Source organism: Nyctereutes procyonoides, unplaced genomic scaffold, assembly GCF_905146905.1.
Source record: "Nyctereutes procyonoides isolate TBG_1078 unplaced genomic scaffold, NYPRO_anot_genome, whole genome shotgun sequence".
Taxonomy (NCBI): Eukaryota; Metazoa; Chordata; class Mammalia; order Carnivora; family Canidae; genus Nyctereutes; species Nyctereutes procyonoides.
The window spans coordinates 54,179,622-54,201,160 of record NW_026575135.1 but is presented as its reverse complement, the minus strand read 5'-3'; the positions used below and the strand labels follow the sequence as shown (position 1 = coordinate 54,201,160).

At 40.4% G+C, this 21,539-nt stretch overlaps 2 protein-coding genes across 6 annotated transcripts in view; both read right to left on the bottom strand.

The window, feature by feature from the left end:
- The window catches only part of FNIP1 (folliculin interacting protein 1), a 156,743-nt gene extending 152,417 nt beyond the window's left edge, over positions 1 to 4,326 (bottom strand). For 3 of the 5 annotated variants that reach the window (XM_055301423.1, XM_055301424.1, XM_055301425.1), the window contains exon 1: positions 4,157 to 4,326. In XM_055301423.1, coding sequence (XP_055157398.1) covers positions 4,157 to 4,248 — 92 coding nt within the window. In that variant the 5' untranslated portion in view covers positions 4,249 to 4,326. The remainder of the gene's footprint in view (positions 1 to 4,156) is intronic. The other 2 variants (XM_055301426.1, XM_055301428.1) reach the window with 1 other exon arrangement.
- Positions 4,327 to 19,371: 15,045 nt separating this feature from the next.
- Positions 19,372 to 21,539, bottom strand: part of MEIKIN (meiotic kinetochore factor) — a 73,759-nt gene continuing 71,591 nt past the window's right edge. The window contains exon 13 of the mRNA XM_055301521.1: positions 19,372 to 19,406. Coding sequence (XP_055157496.1) covers positions 19,372 to 19,406 — 35 coding nt within the window. The remainder of the gene's footprint in view (positions 19,407 to 21,539) is intronic.

Genomic DNA, 21,539 nt, shown 5'->3' with positions numbered 1-21,539 from the left:
CACACAATACAGTAGCACTTTAAGGAATTTGGGCCTAAACAAAATGGGTTTACACATAGGCATGGAATCATCATAGTACAACTTCTGGTTCCTGAATGCCATGTTCTAAGCACTGCATTAAGTACTTAACATGATTTATCTCTGAATCCTTAAAATTACTCTGTAATGCATATATTAAATTCTATACCATTTTGCATGCTGATCATAATCAGAATTTACCTTTTTTTAAAGGATAAAGTTGATAATTTGGAGCAAGACAAAAGTAACAGAAAAAAGAACAATTAAGAGTTTGTTACAACAGGGTAAGAATTTCTGGTACAGACAGTAAAAGCAAATGCTCGTGCATTATGAATAAAACAAACATACAGCATCTTTTTAACAAAACATGAATTATGTCCTATAGACATTTAACTCTAAAACAAACTTCTTCATCAAATTAGACTTTTCCCCAAGAATTTTATTTTTAAAGCAATCATTTTATATGTATTGCAGTTACTGGACTTACACTTAATTCTTTCTTCCAAAATAGCCTGATAGAGAAAACATAAAACAGTATGTTCTTCTAGAAACCACCTTCTTTCCCAAATCCTCAAAAATATGAAAACAAATTACTGTTTTAATTCTATAAATTACTGAAATGATACCCCTGTGATATCCTTCATACTCATCTCCAGTTCAAGAAGCTGTTAGACAAGCACACAGAAATCTAGATGGTAACGGTCTTAAAAGTGAAAACTGAAGGGAAGGGGGTGATTCCTGACCATCTTTTCCAATGGGGTAACCAAGAAAGACATTATTTTAAGGCTTCTAAAGCTTCATTCGTATCAAAAGTCTCTCCTACTCTAGAGCCCTACTGTGACTTATTACCACTGGGCCTGTATATAGTGCTAACTCTAGGAACTGACTCTTAGACACCCAGCTATGAGTTGCCAATGGCCATGTCCAAGTCAGATTTAATAACTTAAACTAAAACCAAAGCAAACCAAAAAAGGATTCTAGAAAGGAGAGCATGATACACTGGAATGAAATTTTAATCAACTCTAAAACCAGTTACATCATTTGTTATTAGGGAAATACAAATTAAAATCATAATAAGAGGTGTGCCGGTGTAGCTTAGTCCGTTAAACAATGGGCTCTCAGTTTCAGCTCAGGTCATGATCTTGGTGTGATATCCAGCCCTGTATCCAGCTCCATGTTCAGTGCAGAATCTGCTTGGGATTCTCTCTCCCCCTCTCTCCACCCCGACCCGCTCATGCGTGCTCTCTTTCTAAAATAAATCTAAAAAATCTACACACACAGTAAGATTCCACTATATCCACTAGAATGGCTATAATCCAAAAGACTCAAAAACGTTCAACATGGTAAATGTTGTTAGGTGTTCTTCACAATATCAAAAAAAAAAATCTTTATTAAAAAAATAGACTAACAGATACCAGGTATTGGGAGAGGATACGGAGCAACTGTACCCTTCAGACAGTGCTCATGGGAATACAAAATGGTACAACTACTTCAGAAAAGTTGGGCAATTTTTTTTTTAAGCTAAGCATATACTTACCATGTGACCAGCAATCTCACTCCTAGGTAACCACTGAAGAAAATGAAAACACATGTCTGCATAAAGATTTGTACACAAATGTTCACAGCACCATTGTTCATCACTACCCAAATCTAAGAACACTCAAATGTCTGCTGATTGGTAATGAATGGATAAAGAAATTGTGGTATACCCATACAAGGGCATCTACTCAGCAGTAAAATGGAAGGGATTACTGGTAAGCGCAACTTAGATAAATCTCAAAAATTGTCACTCTGAGTGATAAGCCAGATGGAAAAGACTATAAACAATATAACATCTATAGGAAATACTAGAAAAGTCAAAACGTCAGTCATTAGAGCAGATTGGTGCCCGCCCTCAGTGAAATGGGTGAAGAACTGACTACAGAGGGGCTTAAGGAAGCTTCTGGGGGAATGCTGTGTTTTAAAACAAGTTCTTGGGATCCCTGGGTGGCTCAGCAGTTTAGCACCTGCCTTGGGCCCAGGATCGAGTCCCGCATCAGGCTCCCTGCGTGGAGCCTGCTTCTCCCTCTGCCTGTGTCTCTGCCTCTCTCTCTGTATCTCTCTCATGAATGAATGAATAAATGAATGAGTAAATAAATAAATAAAACAAGTTCTTGTGTGGGTAAGTGTTCTAAAACTTCACTGGGGTGGTGAGTACAAAACTGTATACACATATAACAAAATTCACAGAACTATGCACTTATAATGGCTTAATTTTATTGTATGTAAATTACAGCATACCTGAGTTACCAAGATTTGCCAGTTACTAGCTGCGTGATGTTAATCGGTTTTCATTTTCTCACATGTACACTTGTACACATTTTTTTTTAAGCAATCACTTCTAAATGGTACTGCACTTACTGGGCTTATACATAATTCTTACTTCCCCTGGAAAAAGGATCAAATGGTTATCTACACTGCTACTTGCTCTATCTCACAAGGTTGCGAAATACCACATGCGATAACTAATGAGAAAGTGTTTTGACAACTCTAAAATAGTGTTACACAATAATACAGTAGGCTTTACATTTAAAAAAAATAGACATGAAAATGTTTTCTCATATGAGCGACTTGAGACCCTTGGAAACTTGAGTACCTCAAAGTCGATCTTTGCCCAGAAATAGCCTAATCAAATGTCACCTTTTTAATATCCTAAACCTGCTTTCTACTGACTCTGGATTTACTGGATGTCTCAATGTAGTATTATCCAGACTACACTTTCATTTTTCAGAAGAATATCAGTAAAGAAATATTTTTTTTAAAAGTCATCATTAGATGAGCATAGCAAGACATTTATTTCCCAGGGGAAAAGACCTAAACCTAGAAAATCTGTTTTACTAAACATCTTTCTAAGATGTTTACAGTGAGATTTTTCTTCCTCTAATCGCCAGTTAAGTTCTCTCCACTTAACACTGCGATTCCACATGTATTATTGAATGTTTAGTAATATGACCTGCATTACCGAGAGAGGGTGAATAATTTTAAGAATATGAAAACCTTTTACCAGTGTGGCACAGTCATTTCAAACTTTTGCCTGTTGCAAAATTTAACAGACTCTCATTTTTTCCTACTACTACTGAACCGGGCTCCTACCAGGTTTGAGTGATATGTGACATTTAGCCTAGTTATATATACAAGTTTCCACACCGCAGCAAGTATGAGAGCTATGTGAAAGACATCATCTCTTGTTCAAATGCGTTTTGGCGACTAAATCCACCTTGAATTCACGGTTCTACTACGTTTTCTTACAATTCTAAGTTTTTCTACCAGCAACAGGTACCGCAAACAAAAATTAATAAAGCCTGTTTTGCTATCGTTTTCAATTTTTAGAGACTCCCTTCTGGTAACAGTTGTAACGGGAGGATTCCAATGGTCAATTCTAAGGCCGTGTTCCGTTTGGTTCGGTCCTGCTCCAGTCTAGTCGGTAGTAACCATAACTACTCTTGGGTTTCGCCTTTCTCAGTAAGACCGCTCGCTCCGGTAACTGCACACCTCCAATACTAGCTTCCAAGAAACCTGAAAGAACGGCACCTTGCCTACTCGCTCCTCCAGTCTTCCACCCTCCGAAGGTTGGCCAAAACGTGCAGCTCTCCCCCCACGACAGCAAGCGAGCTGGAATGGAGCACCCGGAGGGCGACGGGTCTCAGGGAAGAGGGGAGAACTTCTGGGCCCCAAAGGACGGGGGCTGAGGTCCAAGGCAGCCCGCTCGCAACTCTACTCGCTGCCAGGAAGGCGTGTGGACCCCAGCTCAGGCCGCGGGGCTCGGGGGGAAGGCAAAGCCGCGCGTGGCAGCCGGGCAGGACGTAAACAAACCGACGGGGAGGAGGGGGAAGGGGCCGCTGCAGGGATGGGGGTAGTGGGGCGAGGAGACGGCGCTCCAGCCTCCAGCGCAGGTCCGCGGCTGCCCAGCCCCTCCCCGCCGAGGCCCAGGTCCCGGTCCCTGCGCTGCGCTGCCGCGCGGGCACCACACCCGAGGCCCCTGCACATCTGGAGCCCGGAGCCCACAAGGCCCTCGGCTCCGCGCACCTCCCCCCGCCCCGCCGCCCCGCGGCCCCGCCGCCCCGCCGCCCCGCGGCCCCGCGGCCCCGCGGCGCCCTACCTGAACGCGCAGTCTGGGTCCCGCGCGTCCCGACCGGGCGCGCCCAGCCCGCTCCTCTTGCTGAAGAGCTTCTGGAACAGCGTAGGGGCCATGCTGACCACGGCCAGACCAGGCTCGCTCCTTTGGGCGCTTGCTAGGCCCCCGCTCCTAGAGCCGCCCCGCCACCCCCATGAGCGCCTCAGTCATATGACAGAAATTAGTCACTTCAAACGGCCACGGCGCGCGGGGCGGGGCGCGAGGCAAGGCCGGCGCCCATTGGCTGGCGGTGAGCCGCATCACGTGGCGGCGCGCGGAGCAGGGGGCAAGGCGGGGGCGGAGGGCGGAGCCGGCCCCCATAGGCTGACCAGTGGATTCCCTCACGTGGCAGCTCACGGGGCGGGGTGTGCGCGGAAAGAAGGCGGGGGGAGGCGAGCTGGCTGGGGAAGCGGAGGGGGGAGCGCGCTGGGGTCGCAGTTCTTCGTGACGTCGTCTGCTGCTCTCTGAGGCTACAGCGTGGTGGCGCGGGAACGACGCCCGGTACTTTGCAGGAATGCAGGCGGCTTCGTTCGTCTTCCTGCACCCACGACAAAGAGATGCTCAGGGCTCCCCTGGCAGCCGACCGTCCCCGCCATCCCCTCGGCGGGCGCAGGGCCGAGCCCCGCCCCCAGCAGACCTAAGGCCGCGCTCAGTGCGGGCCGCCACGGGTGCGGGCGCGGGGCTTGACGGCGCGGGGCCGGTGCAGAGCCCGGCCCAGGCGCTCGCCACAGCTCTGCGCCCCGGCAGGGAAGGCCTGGGCTGGGGACTTCGGGCCGCCGCCTTAGGTGTTTGCCACTGGCTCCTCGAGCCCTGACAACAGGAATTGGCCTTTTCTGAGAACTAAGGATAGGAGATTTAGATTTAACACTTAAGCTGTATCTCAACGTCTGGGTGTACAGGGAGAGAGGAATTCGACAATGGAACTGTCAACAAACGGGTTCGATACGAGGAAGACTGCTTTCCAAAGGGGAAAAAAAAAACATTGCTCAAAAATGATTTTACAGTCTTAGTAAACCCAGGACCCCCAATTTTATCAGGGTTCCCATCAAAGTGATGTTGTAAATTTTCACCATTTATTCACACCCCCTACAGAATTAGGAATTTGTTATCGGGGGATAAAATTCTCGGCATATATGGATGTCAGGAAATAACTAATAAGAGGCTCAAGGGCTACATTTTTTTTTAATTTTGAAATTTTCATTTAATTAGGCAGACAAACCAAATTCTATTTTCCTTGAGTGGCTACTGACCCACACTAATTTGCAACTAGAGTTTAAACTTTAAAATAAGTGGTGTAATACAGAAAAAAGAAAACAAATAGACTGTGTATCTGAGAATTTCAGCAACCAACATGGTGAGTTTCACCCAACTTGATGAGGTCAGATTTTTGTTAAAGCACTACTTATAGACGATTAAGAAATTTATTTTTTCAAGATTTTATCTATGTATTTATTTGAGTAAGGGAGAGGCAGAGATGAGAAGCAGATTCCCTGCTGAGCTAAGAGCCCAATGGGGCTTAATCCCAGGACCTTGAGATCAGGACCTGAGCCACCTAGGTACCCCAAGAAAATAATTTATTAATTCGGCAAATGCTTAAGTGCCTTTGGTCCAGGTGCTGGGGATTCAAAGTAAGCACAAATCAGAGCTAACTTTCCATATAAGGAGATAATAAATAAGTAAACAAGGTAATTTTAGGACTAGCTTCTGAATGAATTAAGCAATGACATGAGGGAATGGGGTAGGTCTCTCTGAGAAAGTGACGTTTGAGGTTGTCAGGTTAAGATTCATTCAAAGTTCCTCTGTACATTTCCCAAACTCCGGAACTTACTGGGCAATACAAAACAGCAGGACTATGTCACGTGTAAAGATAATCCTCTGGATTCTGGCACCAAACAGAGAAAGATTTCTAATAAGATAAAAGGAACTATGTATACAGTTGACACTTCAGCAAGGTGGGCACAAGGAGCCCCAACCCCTGTAAGGTCAAAAATCCAAGTATAACTTAGACCCCCCCAAAAAAAAAAACTTAACTACCAATAGCTAGTTAAATATAAGCTTTATCAATAACATAAACAGTCGACTAACACAAAGCATGTATTATATAGTGTTTCTTATGATAAAGTAAGCTAGAGAAAAAAAATACTAAAATCATAAGGGAAATACATCTATAGTACTGAACTGTAAAAATTTACATATAAGAGGAACTGCACAGTTCAAACTTATGTTGCTCAAGGATTAACTGTATTTCCCACCCCACTCCCCAAAAAATGTGAACAAGGAATAAAATTTTTGTAAACAAAAAATGAAGTCAATGCAATTTTTTTTAAAAGTGAGAAAATGCACATCCTATAAGTCAATCACTCATTTGGGGACATTTTATTTTGCTTTTATAATAGCAAGTACACTAAATGAGCTCAAGTGGAAATAGGCTCGAGCCTATGTATATAGAACCATTGACACTGAAGACTCATAGCTGGTCCATGGCTGGCACAGAGAAGAGTATTTCCTTGTCCCCTCAGAAGTAAGTTTCTAAATACAATAACCTGGTGTGGTTTCATCTTGGGAAAAAGTTACTTCACAAGATAATTATAGATATTAATAGTGAGGGAAAGAACATTACTGCTTGCATAAGAGATACTTTGTTTTAGTATTCTCTAATATGTAATAACTTCATTTCTGTAGCCTCATTTAGCCTTATTCTTGAAGGTACAGAAAAAAATTTACTGTATTTCCTTTATGTTGCAGGGCAATATTCAAATTATAGAATAAGACTGAAATGATATAGGTTTGTTATAAAAGAAGACATGTAACTATACTTAATTATGCAGACCACATTGAAAATAATTTCAAATTCAGTAACAGTGTACGTTGTCTTTTTTCTCTTTTACTTAACACTACCTCTTCCCACAAAGAGACTGAGGTATCTTAAAGTAGCCTCTTTTACTTTAGGGAGTCAGCAAGGAGGAAATGTGAGAAATAAAGTTATTGTTATGTTTGGTTGATATTGTATGAATGTGTAAATGTTGTGTTAGATTAGGCATAAAACCCTGCATTTTCACTCAAGTAGGTGATTGAGCCTCTCCAAAACCCCAACAGCCTATGGGTCTGTGTCCACCTGCTTCCAATAATATAAAAGACAAGGGCACTCTCTTCTGGTTACAGATATGGAAAAAGTGGCAAAAAAAAATTTTTGCTCCCTTAAGCACCTGTTAATAAAGCATGTCTCGATTGTGCTGAATTTTCCTGAAACAAGTTAAATTTTCACTGAGAATGTCACAGAATAAAACATTCAGAATCTAGATGGTCAAGTAAAACTGCCTGATGGACTCAGGGTACCTCAGTTTTGTTGTTGTTTTTAAGATTTTTTTATTTATTAGAGAGAGAGAGAGCATAAGCAAGGGGAGGAGCAGAGAGAAAGGGAGAAGCAGACTCCCGGATAAGCAGAGAGCCTGATGTGGGGCTTGATCCCAGGACTCTGGGATCATGACCTAAGGCAAAGGCAGGCACTTAACCTACTGAACCACCCAGATACCCTGGTACCTCATTTTTAAAAACTCTTAAACCAACTGATGATTTACTACTATATAATAAAGGAATGGCAATAGTTTAAGACACCAGAAAACCTAAACATTCATTTATTCAACCAATATTTCTTGAGGACCTCCAAGGTCTCAGATTCTGTTGCAGGAGCTGAGAACATAGGGCTGAACAGAAGTCCCTACTCCTGTTCTCAGTGGGACAGGCAAAATAAAGGATATGTGTGCATATTGTGCTAGGAGCTAGGAATAAAATAGTTGACAGCAGGCATCTGGAGGGGGCCAAATATAGATACGGCGGTCAGGAAGTCCTCTCCAAAGATGTGGGATTTAAACTGAGGTCTAAACAATGAAAAAGAAACAGCTGTGCAAAGAAGGTAATGAACATTCCGGCAAAGAGAAGAAAAAGTACAAAGGCTCTGAGGCAGAAATGGGTTTGAGTTGTTTGAAGAATAAGAAAGGGACCAGAGAAGCTGAGTGCACTCTGGGTTGAGGAAGATGTTTGAGAGGTGGTTACAAAGACACAAAGAGCCACATTATGTAGGTACCTTGTAAAGCACAACAAAGCAGTTAGATTAAATGTGATGGAAGCTACTGCAGGAGTTTAAAACAGGAGAGGGACATGCTGCATTAATGACTCTGGAAGATTACTCTGGCTTGCTTTGAGGAGAAAGGATTATAAAGAATGAGAATGGAAGCAGAGAAACTGTATAGGAGGCTATTGTGTATTTTCAGTGAAAGTGAATGATGGCTAACTGGAGTTATTCTGGAGTTACAGCCAACAGGACTTGTGATAGAAGTGAAGGAAAGAAAAACCAAGGATTAATTTCTTGGTTTTTCCCTTAAGCATCTAAATGGAAGTCATTTCCCAATAGAATGACCAAGGAAAATACAGGTTAGAAAAAGAAAAGCATATTAAGAATGGATATATTGAGTTTTAATTGTCTTCTAGATATCCATGTAGAGATCCTGAGTAGAATATATGGGGAGAAGACAGGACTGGAATGATAAATTTTGGAGGCACTGGAAAGAATGGAATGGATGAGTTTACCTAGGGAGAATGTGTACATGTAGAAGGGGGTCCAGGACTAAGACTCAACAGGGACAACACTTGTAGGTCTTGAAGAAAAGGATCCAGCAAAGAAGAATAAGGAGAGAAGAAAACATGCCCAAAAGGAGGAAGGGTCCACTGTGTTGAATGTTGCTGAAAATCTAAGTGTCCATTAGATTTCCCAACCTGGACACCTTGACAGAGTAGTTTCAGTGGAGTCATGTGAGCAAAACCTGAAAGGAGTGTGTTTAAAAACAAAAAAGGTAGAAAGGAAGTGGTAAAGCAAGGAGAGACAATACCTCTGCTTTGTTGAGATACGGAACAGAGAAATGAGGGGTAAAAGGAGATGGGAGGAGGTAAAAATTGATTTTTTCTTTTAAAAAAAATGGAAGATATTAGAGAATTTTGTATGCTAACAAATAATCAAAAGAAGATGGGGCACCTGGGTGGCTCAGTCAGTTAAGTGCCTGACTCTTGATTTCAGCTCAGGTCATGATCTTAGAGTCATGAGATTGAGCCCCACATTGGGCTCCATCCTCAGCATGCAGTCTGCTTGAGATTCTTTCCCCCTCCTTTTCCCTTCCCCTCTGTTCCTCCCCCTGCTTGTGCTCTCTCTCTGTCCCAAATATAAATAAATATATATTATACACACACACACACATATAGATATATATAATCTCAAAAAAAGAGAGAGATGGTGATATCAAGTACTCACTATGCTCTAGGTGCTAAGAGTTCAATAACAAATAAGACAGGTATAGCCTGGCCCTTAAGAAACCAGCAAGTAGACAAAAAGTTATTACACATTGCGAGAAGTGGTTTTAAGAACTCAAACTTTTACCTTCAATATAAAATAAATTGGTTTGAAATCCTCACCTTGAATTCTAATAGATGTATACAAAAGAAGATCTTTTATATAATGACACACTTGTATGAATAACATTTTTTCAGCAAATATTTTTCAAATACTGAATATATTTAATGTGTCTGGCAGCTGTGCTAGAACCTAGAAATACACTGAAGAACAAGATGTGATTTTTACACTTGAAGAACTTACAGCCTAGGGGTAAAAAGAAAAAAAAAGGAATTTGACAGGCAATTTTAGTGCACTGTGACAAATGCTATGAAGTGGCCAATTATAGGATGCCATGGGGATACAAAGAGAAATATTAGCCTTTTGGGGGAATTAAGGAGAGTTTTCTGAAGGAAGTAATGAATAGGGATTAAAAATAAAAATAGGAGAAGCTGAAGAAAAGAGGATGTGGGCAGAGGAGTTGTGTTTCAGGCAGATGGAAGAGCACATGCAAGGCTGGAGGCAAGAGAAAGTATAAAAATTCAGTGACCTATAATATAATCTAGTGGTAACATTGAACTAAAATAAGAAAACTATGTAAAGTAAATTTAAAAGATCATACTTTATTCAGAACACATTGGATTTTCAGCAGAAAACATGATGAGATGAACATTTTAGAAAGCTCCTTCTGGAGGCATTGTGGAAAATTAAGTATAGGGTACAAAAGAATAAAAGTTGAGAATCTAGTGGTAAGGTTGTTACACCAAACCACACAGGAAAATACTGGCATGAATTCAGAGAAAAGCCAAAGGAATAGAGAGAAGTAGAAAATACTGAGGGCTGTTTAGGATTCAGGACCAACAGGACTCCATGAATGACTGCCTATGAGAAAATAAGAGAAAGGAAGGAGTCACGGATGATAGCCAAATTTCTGGCTCAAGTAACATGGATGGCTGAAAATATCTAACACTGAAACAGAAAATGGAAGAACTATTTAATGGGGAAAATAACTTCATGTTAGGTTGTGTTGAAAAGGAGATGCCATGAGAACCTACGTAGTAATGACAAGTAAGCATCTGGCTATACCAATCTAGAAGTCTAGGCAGGCCTTGGTTTAGTTCATCAGTCAGGATGTTCTATGTTACACATGATAGAAAACCAAACTAAACTAGCATAGTTCTAAAAAGAAACTGATTAGCTCTCAGAACTTGACCTAAAGTAGATGGAAAGTTCAGACACAGATGCATCCAGGGACTGCAACAATGATATCAAGAATCCAGTTTCTCTAACACAGTTCTAATTTCGCTGCATGAATTCCATTCCCAGGTCTCCACTTGTGGACACAGGTGGCAACTTTCCTTTCTGGTAAAATCTGTTTGGATAAAAATCCAAGAGAAAAAGGAAAAATCTGTCCCAGAAAAAATCTCTGAGCTTTATAGCAATAGGATCATATTAGGCCTTGGCCTCATTCCTAAACCAATCATTGTGCCAGAGTTGGGAGAGATATGTTAATTTATTAAAACAAAACAAAACAAAATTTATTAAAACTATTTATGGCCCACCCCTGGAACTAGGGATGGGATCAATCCCACCTAAATCATATGGCTTGGAAATTCAAAACCCAATTAATATGGAGGTAGAAGGAAATTGAAACACAATAATGAACAAGTGTAGTTCCTTCACTCAAGGACCTGACAGTCTGGGAAGAAAAAAAAAGAATGTGACAGGCAATTAATTGTAATTATTATAATTAACATTATGATAAATACTATGATGTGGGCAAGTACAGAATGCTGTGGGAATACAAAGAAAGACAACTAGTCTCCTGAGGGACAGATGCAGAGATGACCACCACTTATGTCCACTACATAAATCCATGGCAGTTACAAAAGCTTGGGGTCAACTGCACTGGGGTCTCTAACTGAAGTCAGAGAGAGATGAGATCACTCAGGGAGACTATGTAACATGAGAAGAGGGCCTAGAGAGGACACCAGGAAGCACCAAAATTTAAAGACTGGACAGAGGAGAAAGAGCCTTCAGAAGAAATGGAAGAGAAAGAGCTGGAGATTGGATGAAAGCCTGGAGAGTAATGTTTCCAAGAGGTCATTCCTTACTGGAGGCTTTTAAGAAGAGAGCACTAGTCTGCAATATCATTATCTGGGAGAGAGAGGTTGGGTAAGATGAGAACTGAAAAATACCCCTTAGATTAGCATCAAGGAGATTGGCGGTAACCTTGAGTGGAGCAGTGTCAGTGGAGAACCAGAGCTGAAGCCAGACTGCGTGTGTGTTGGGAGTAGGTGGAAGAGGAGGAAGGGCTGAGGAGTGAGGGACTAGTGCAAAAGTAGACAGCACTCTTTTTAGGAAATCTGGGTGTACAAGAGTGAAGAATGGGTACATTGAAGAATATATGAAGTCAAGGGAGGATTTAAGCTGTAAGATGGGTCAACATTTTAAAATACAGGTTAGAAATCAACATAAGAGTAGAAGAGGTTGTAGATCACTTTGATCTGGAAAGTCTTATACCTTCATATAAACATGATATGAGATAAAGAGGCTATTCACAACTGAACAAACCATGATGAATTATTCCTTGGAGAGGTGAAAAAACACTCCAGTTACAAATTTTTAAACGGAAATGACATCACGTCTGCCCCCTTCATGCATTTGCAACTGGATTTTCTGGGTACATATGACCTGAGATTTTTTTTCATGAAGTATAATTTGAAATTTTTAAATGCTTAAAAATTAATCAGTTATATATTGAAGTAAAGGGGTCCAGTCCCATTGTTAACCGTTTTTAGATCACAGACACTTTGTTTTTTTTTTTAAGACACTTTGAAAATGTGATGAAAACTATGAACACCCTCTCTCCAGAAGAAAAGAACTCTTTCTTTGATGCTTTTCTAGGGAGTTTCACTGAAAGATCTCTGAGGCCTCCCCACAGATAGGAAGTTAAGAGTACAACCTTCTCATAGGATTGGCCAGCAGTAATCTTCTTTGGACTTCTCATGCCTTCTAGATAGCCATCAAGCTTATTTTATTTTCCTTTCTCTTAATCATAATTGAACTCATACCCTCTACCCCTAAGCCTCCTAAATGCCAGTTGCAACTCCTTTTCCCCTCCCACTTTTCCCTATGCTCTAGCTGATAAAAAAAAAAAAAAAATGGGCTTAAATAGTCTTGCCTTCAAATCCAGGCTCTGTCACTTTCTAAATCACGTCAGCCTGGTCTTAGTATTTATCACTTTCTGAGATAGCTCTATGTTCCTTATCAGCGATATGAAGTAATGAGTATTTATTTCCCCCAGCCCTATCAGGTCCAGCCTAAGAATCAGGTGTCATTCTTTCCCACAGGAACCCACCACCTGATTAGAAACTATCAAGTAATTTGTTCTCTCACTTCCCACTTGGATGATAAACTCCTTGAAAGTAGAGAATAGGCCTTTTATTTCATTTCTTCTTCCCCACACTGCTTGTCACATTTCTGCTTTTAAAACCATCACAATGGGCAGCCCGGGTGGCTCGGTGGTTTAGCGCTGCCTTCAGCCCAAGGCCTGATCCTGGAGACCTGGGATCGAGTCCCAAGTCGGGCTCCCTACATGGAGCCTGCTTCTCCCTCTGCCTGTGTCTGTGTGTTTCTCATGAATAAATAAATAAAATCTTTTAAAAAGTAAAAATAAATTTAAAAATTCAGATCTAAATTTGGTTTTAGCATTCATCTTTAATGGTCTCTTCAACATTTCCTAACAACTTTCCTGTAGTTCACCTCTAGATGGAAATGTGAAATAGAAATCACAAATAGGTCTGTTAAAGACCTTGTCAAATCATTTATAAAAATATCTTCATGGAACCCCTCTTTAAAAATGAATGCTAAATAGTCTACATAAACTCAAATTGGTTCATCGATTTTAGAATTTTCTTTCTTATTGAAGCAGCTTTGAAAAATTTAATCTTATTTACTTTTATGTATGATAATATTAGTAAATGATCAAGAACTAAAATTTTACCAACAGTTTTATGACTATACTATGTTCACTGACAACAGGACTGCTTCTTTTTAGAAAGGGCAGTGTGGAGATGCTGTAACAAATAATATCACACACACACAAACGCACAGAATCTTACAGACAGTATTAGCTAAAAGGAGGTTTGAGGATGAGGTGATATATCAGAAACTTAGTGTATGATTGATTGTCCATATTCCACATTCCCTGCTTCAGCAAACTTGAGTATAGAGTTTCTTTCAGCCAGACCTGGAATTAGGTCTCTCACTCATGTGGTTTCAATTAAGTTCTGTTAAAAATAGCTCGTAATATAAGCATTTTCATTTTTAGTACTTCAAAAACTTTACTACTTTTACTGCATACAGAGGACAAACTTTGGGGAAAAAAATACAAAGGAAGTTACATAGTAACCTGGTATTTTGCTCTCTATAAATAGCTGAAATCATCTGTTTAGTATACAAGTTATTTGTTCTTATTTTACAGTACAAATACATATATTGAAGAGGCATTCAGAAGAATGTTTCTTTACTGATTAAAAGTAATCTCAGTAGAATTCCATCACCAGAATATATCACAAATAATTAAGAGAATTTTGATCTTTGAATTACTCTTTTAGGCAGACATTCTGTTTTATGGACTTTGACTTCACATTCATGTAGATCTTCAAAGTGGTGGAAATTCAGATGGCTGCTACATTCTGCCATTTGTTTTTATTATAATATCTGGAGAAAAATATATAACAATAGATTATTTCAGATACATCACAAGAAGGTGTCCAATAATTATTAATAACCAATCCTTGGGGGCAAGAACTCTTGACACCCAGCCAATGTAGTTTCATCCTGTCACGCCTTAGAAATCCAGAGGCCATTAAAAAATAATTTTTAAAAAGGGAATAGCTGGCTCACTCCTTCCTGGACATGCTGAGGATATCTCTTTGAAGACACAAAAAGACCTACTCAATAACATTCCAATAGGAAGCCCAGCAAAGATGGCCGTCAGTGGCCTTAACAAGGCCTCTAACTCCAGCCATGTAACCCAGTTGTGCTTTTCATCCTCAGCCACTACTCAGGAAGAAGCCTCCCACATTTTCCTACCCACCCTTCCTTTGTATTCTCCTACTCTTTGCTGTAGCTAAACCCAGGTTCTTCCCAATACAGGATTCTGAGGACTTTGCCCCTAACATTTCGTTCCAGGAGACTCCAAGTGGAGCCAGTTTTATCTATTCCCACTGCCACTTTCATACTATGACATACTTCAGCCCCTGGACTTTATCAATCATTCTAAAACTTCATTGTACCTTCATACAGGTCAAACTTCATACCAATTAGATTAGAATCTCTTGACAAGGGACTCAAATATCCAGGAAAGTCTGATATGCAGATAAGTTTGAATACCAGAGACTTCTATCTTCAACTGTTCAAACTGTGGTCTATGGACCAATAATTTCATCATCACAATCATTAGAAATGTAGAATCTGGGGCAGCTGGGTTGGCTCAGCGGTTTAGTGCTGCCTTTAGTCCAGGGCATGATCCTGGAGACCTGGGATCAAGTCCCACATCGGGCTCCCTGTGTGAAGCCTGCTTCTCTCTCTGCCTCTCTGTCTCTCTGTGTGTGTGTATCTCTCATGAGTAAATTAAAAAAAAAGAAAAAGAAATTAAAAGAAAAGTAGAATGTTGGTCTCTCCATTCTAGATCCAATGAATCAAAATCTCCACTTTAACAAGGTCTACAAGCAATTCACAAGCACATTAAAATTTGCCTGTTCTACCCTCTACTCTTCCCTATTGTTTTCTTTACTGACCTCAGACAGTATCTGCTCATTTATTAAAAACTTTGAAAACTGGCCCCAGTAATCTGCTCCATACCAGTTTGTAGTAACTTCCGAAGTTGGTAATTGGCCCACCCAACTACTTAGTCTCACCTACCCCTACTCAGGCTTCACACATTATCCAAGGATGGACATCACCTAGAACATATCATTCCTGAAACTTTACAATAGTGGAGAGATGGGAGTCATCCTTTAACTGTCCTTTTCTCTCACCACCCTGTACCAGTACCTAATCAGTCACTAAGCCCTGGCAATTATACCAATACACATTTTTAGTTTAAACTGCTTCTCAAACCTCAGCAGTACTGAATCAGATCACTGAACCAATGACCTGTGAATATGCATTATTTATAAATTACCTAGCTGGTCTGAGCACTACACTTTGAGATACACTCAGATACTCTCAACTCTGTTCTTCAGGACTTTTATAAATCTCCCACCCAATCTTTCTATTTCTAAGCTCACTTCTTTTCAAGTCATTGAAAAACTTCTAACCAGAATGAATTAATTAAAAATCAATTTGACCAGAAAAGTCAAAAGTCAGTGTGACATAGGAGGCTCTCCATAGTTTGTCCTCTGACAACTACTCAAGACTCAATTCTCAGAGTCCAATCTCCACTCCAGCCAAGCATAACTACTTCCTTTTTTTTAAGATTTTATTTATTTATTCATGAGACACAGAGAGAGAGCGCGAGAGGCAGAGACACAAGCAGAGGGAGAAGCAGGCTCCATGCAGGGAGTCCAACGTGGGACTCGATCCCAGGTCTCCAGGATCAGACCCTGGGCTGAATGAAGGCGGTGCTAAACCGCTGAGCCACCGGGGCTGCCCAATTACCTGCTATATTCTTTACACATGATGGCACAACCAAATATATCATCAAATATAACAACCATACCATATATTTAAGGCTTTTTCCAATTTAATAAAGAATAATTTCCAAAGAGAAAAAGAAAAACTTAGTCTTGAGGAATTAACCTAGTCTACAGAAATAAGTAATACTTCTTGCATAATGAGTGACTATTAGATTTCAGATGCCTTACATAGATTACCTCTAATCCTTACAACAACTCTCTGAGATAAGTACTACTATTATGCCAATTTTACAGATAGGAGGCTAAAGGTCAGAGAATTTAAGAAACTTACTCATGTGACAGAGCTAGGTTTTGAACTTAGGGATGTTTTACTCTTAAGGGATTTCTACTACCATTCCTAGGATACTCAAACCCTTTTCCATCTCATTTGTCATATTTCTGCCTGATTGTATTATCTAAAAACTCAAATTTCTCATTAAAGATGTATGTGCATCCAGTTAAAGGCTCTTATTGTACTACAAGATTGAGATATGAACTTTTAACACATTATTCATTATGCATTCTAAAGATCAAAATAAAAGAGAAATAAAAAAACCTTATTATAAGGATAGCTTCAAGTTTTGTCTGATTTTCAAAAAGGTACTGTTAGTTTCGAAGTCTTCCAAAGCAAAGTTAAAAGTATCCCCTCCTGGATTCCTGCAGTGCCTTGTTCCAGTTTTATCATGTTGGACAGAAGACTGTGAGATCTGTCTCATCACTAGGCTGTAAGCCCTGGAGGGCTGAGGCTGTACTCCTATCTGCAGCTAATGTGTAATACAAGCTTGTTGGCCAAATAGAAGTAATAATGTATTAGACATCTCTTGCTGTAACTGTAAGAAGTACAAAGAAATTATTTCCCAGGCTTCTTCTCAGCCAAAAAAAAAAAAAAAAAGAAAGAAAGAAAAAAAAAGAAAAAGTCTCTCTTTAAATAGAATACAGGGGATCCCTGGGTGGCGCAGCGGTTTGGTGCCTGCCTTTGGCCCGGGGCGCGATCCTGGAGACCCGGGATCGAATCCCACGTCGGGCTCCCGGTGCATGGAGCCTGCTTCTCCCTCTGCCTATATCTCTGCCTCTCTCTCTCTCTCACTGTGTGCCTATCATAAATAAATAAAAAAAATAGAATACAGAAGTCCAATGTATAAAACAAAGAGAAGCAAAACTACTCTGTATGGATGAGCTGAGAAACTCAGACTTACCTACTCCACTCCCCATGCCTTGTTTGACAACTACCCAGCCAAAATATTGCAAACCAAGAAAGCGAAGTTCTAATTCTGATTCTACCAGTAATAAGTTGTGTTAATTCGGATGAGTCATTTATTGATCTGGCTAGGTCATTTTTATTATGTAAAATGAACAAAATAGACTAGCTTATTGAATGGCTTTGATGAGATCCCTGGGTGGCTCAGCAGTTTAGTGCCTGCCTTCGGCCCAGGGTATGGTCCTGGAGACCCGGGATCGAGTCCCGCATGGAGCCTGCTTCTCCTTCTGCCTGTGCCTCTGCCTCTCTCTCTCTCTCTCTGCATCTCTCATGAATGAATAAATTAATAAAATCTTTTTTAAAAAAATAAATGGCTTTGAAATTTTAGTGCTTATTGGAATCACTGTGAGAGTTCTTCAAATTGCAGATCCCTGTGCCATAGCTCTAGGGAATGTAATTTGTCAGGTCTACAATAATTCTGGTGTAGGTGGTCAGAGGACCACACATTGAGAAACTGTGGACTGGATGTTTTCTAAGGCCTCTTTCGTTGGGCTGTCACTGTTCTCAAACTTCTACTTACCCATACCACATGTCTTTTGGACTCTTCTAGTAGTTCATTTTCACCACATTTTTTCTCAAATCAGCATTATTAATAAACAAGCATCATAATGAACAGGGGTCCTAGGTCATCAAAAGGGAGCTTCATCCCGTAGTCCTGATTAGATAACTGCCAAACTAGCTAAATGTTAAATGCCAGGACTAAAAATAGGCTGTTACATGTTTAAAATAACACGATCACTAGTTAGCTTGGGGCTTTGCTATTTTTACTAAAGGAAAGGCAGAGACAAGTGGCCAGAAGTTGAAAGGGAATTACTTAAATGAAGAGGCTGCCAAATGAGGTGAGAGTCTTGAAAGAAGCCAGGAGGTGGCATAATTGGTTCAACATTCTTCAGAGGGGTCTCCGAATTAAACTAAAAATTTCAGTCTAAACTTTCAGGAAAACTTTCCAGACTCATTTTAGTTTTGATTTGTTGCATACTTACACCCAGAATTGTGACATTACCTCATGTCATAAATTAATATGGCTGGCCAAAAAGATCAAATTAAGAGAAGTTTCTCTATTTTTATTTTTTAACTTTTATTGAAGTATAGCATTTACGCAGAAAAGTATGCATATATGTACTGTAAAGCTTGATGGGTTTTCACAGACTTACTATACCCATGTAACCAGCATTCAGATAATGAAACAGAACACTAATGATACCCTAGAACTTCCTTTCATAACGCTTTCTAGTTAATAGCCCACTATGGTGATTTTCATCATAGTTTAGTTTTGCCTAGCTTTGTACTAAACATAAGTAATGCTAAATGTACTCTACTGTGTCTGACTCCTTATGTGCGATTTATCAATACTGTTGCATGTAACTGCACATTTTTGATTCTCACTGCTGTTTAGCACTCCCAACAAATGAAGGTACTACAGTTTATTAATCCATTCAACTGCTGATGGGCATTTGGATTATTTCTTGTTTAGGGCTATTATCTAAACCCTGCTATGAACATCCTAGCAAACATATTTTGATGAACATATGTACATATTTCAGTTGGATATACTCTTGGGAGTGAATTGCTGGGTCTCCTTGGCCTAGGGAAATGGAATAGCTGGGTCTCTTTCCACCTCAGTTAAATGTCTAGGGGCTCAGTGATATGAGAGATAAACTTCCTAAGGTAAAGAATAAGTTGTTGCATCTGGGTCCTCCTACAACCAAAAAAAAAAAAAAAAAGAGGTACAATGCCTAGTAAGCCTTTTTAGCTTTTAGAGTCAACATATTTTTCATTTAAGTGTACTACTCCAACCCATTTACTAAGAGCCTGAAAGCTACTGGTTTTGAGGGAGCCTCAGAATAAAAGAAGGTTTTACAATAGATCCAGGCTACTATGCAAGATGCTCTGCCACTTGTACCATAATATCTAGCAGATCCAATGGTGCCTGAAGGGTTAGTGAAACATGTTTGGATATTGTAGGTGAATCACAGCACAAGTCCTTAAGATTTTGGAGCAAATCTCTAGCATTTTCTGTTAATAACTACTTTCCTTTTTACAAAACAGCTTTTGGTCTGCTACTGGGCCTTAGTAGAGCCTGAATACTTAACCATGGGATGCCAAGTTACAATGAGAGCTGAGCTGCCCACCATGAATTATACATAGTCTGATATATCAAGCCACAAAGCTGGCTGTGCAGAACAGCACTGCATTGTCAGATAGAAATGGTATATATATGAAATTGAGCTCAAGCCCCAAAGGCACAGGTAAGTTAGATGAGGAAATGGCCCAAATGCCCATGGTTGCCACTGCTGTTATGCTATCTTCTGTCTCCCGGCCTGCACTTTTGGCATCATGGGGAGTTCTTCACAACCCGTTGATTGAGGAAAAAAACTCTCAGACTTGGTTACAGATGGTTCTGCATGATATGCAGACAACACCTAAAAGGGTCATCTATAGGACCTATATAGTTCCTTTCTGGGACATCCCTGAAGGAAATTGGTGAAGGTAAATCTTTCCAGTGGGTAGAACTTCAAGAAATACATCTCACTATTCACTCTGTTGGAAGGAGAAATAGCCAGATATATGGTTATATACTGATTAACAGATTATGGCCAATAGTTTGGCTGGATAGTTAGGGACCTAAAAGGGACATGCTTGGAAAACTGATGACAAGGAAATTTAGAGAAGTATGTGGATAGACCTCTCTTAATGGGCAAAAACATGAAGGTAGGTATATGTGTCCCCTATGAATACTACCAAAGGGTGATCTCAGCAGACAAAGACTTTAAGAATCATAAGATGAACCATTCTGTGGATACCAGTCAGCCTCTTTCTCCAGCCACCTCCATCATCACCCAATAAACTAAAAAACAAAGTGGCCATGGTGGCAGGGATGGTGGCTATGCATGAGCCCAGCAACTCACTAATATTAACTTGGCTATAGCCACTGATGAATATTCAATTGTTAGCAGCAGAGATTAACAATGAATCCACAGTATGGCACCATGGCACCATTCCCTGGAGTGATCAACCAGCTACTGGGTGGCAGGTTGATTACCTTGAACCATTTCCATCACGGAAGGCACAGCATTTTATTCTTACTGGAATAGACACTTATTCTGGATATGAATTTGCCTGTCCTGCATGCAATGCTACTGCCAAAACAACCATCCAAGGACTGAGAAAATACTTTATCCACCATCATGGTACCCCACATAGCATTTTTTTGATCAAAGAACTCACTTCATAGCACAAGAAGTATGGCAAAAGGCCCAAGCTCATGGAATTTACTGGTCTTTCCATGTCCCCCACCATCTTGAAGCAGTTGGCTTGACAGACTAGTGGAATGGCCTTTTGAAGACTCAGTTGAAGTAACCTTTAGGCAGCAATATTTTGCAGGGCTGAGACAAGATTCTCCAGAATGTTGTATATGCTCTGAATCAGCATCTAATATATGGTGCTATTTCTCCCACAGCCAGGATTCACAGGTCCAGGAACCAAGAAATGGAGGTGGAAGTGAGATCACTCAATATTACCCTTAGTAGCCCACTAGCAAAATTTTCTGCTTCCTGCTCCCATGACAGACCATGCTTTGCTGGCCTAGAGGTCTTAGTTCCAAAGGAAGGGATGCTTTCACCACGAGACACAACAATGATTCCATTAAACTGGAAGCTAAGACTGCCATCTGGCTGCTTTGGGCTCCTTAGGCCTCTGAATCAACAAGCAAAGAAGGGAATTACTGTGCTATCCAGGGTGAATGATCCTGACCACTAAAGTGAAATTTCCTCCACAATGGAGGCAAGGAAGAGTAAGTCTGGAATACAGGAGATTCTTTAGGGCATCTCTTACCATGCCCTGTGATTAAGGTCAATGGAAAATTACAACAACTTTATCCAAGCGGGACTAATGGCCCAGAGTACTAAATGAGTTTTATATTACCCCACTACTTTAAGAACTATGACCAGCTGAGGTGCTTGCTGAGGGAAGAGGAAATGTGAAATGCTAGTGGAGGAAGAATTATAAATAACAGTTATGTCCACCTAAGTTGTTTAAGCAAAT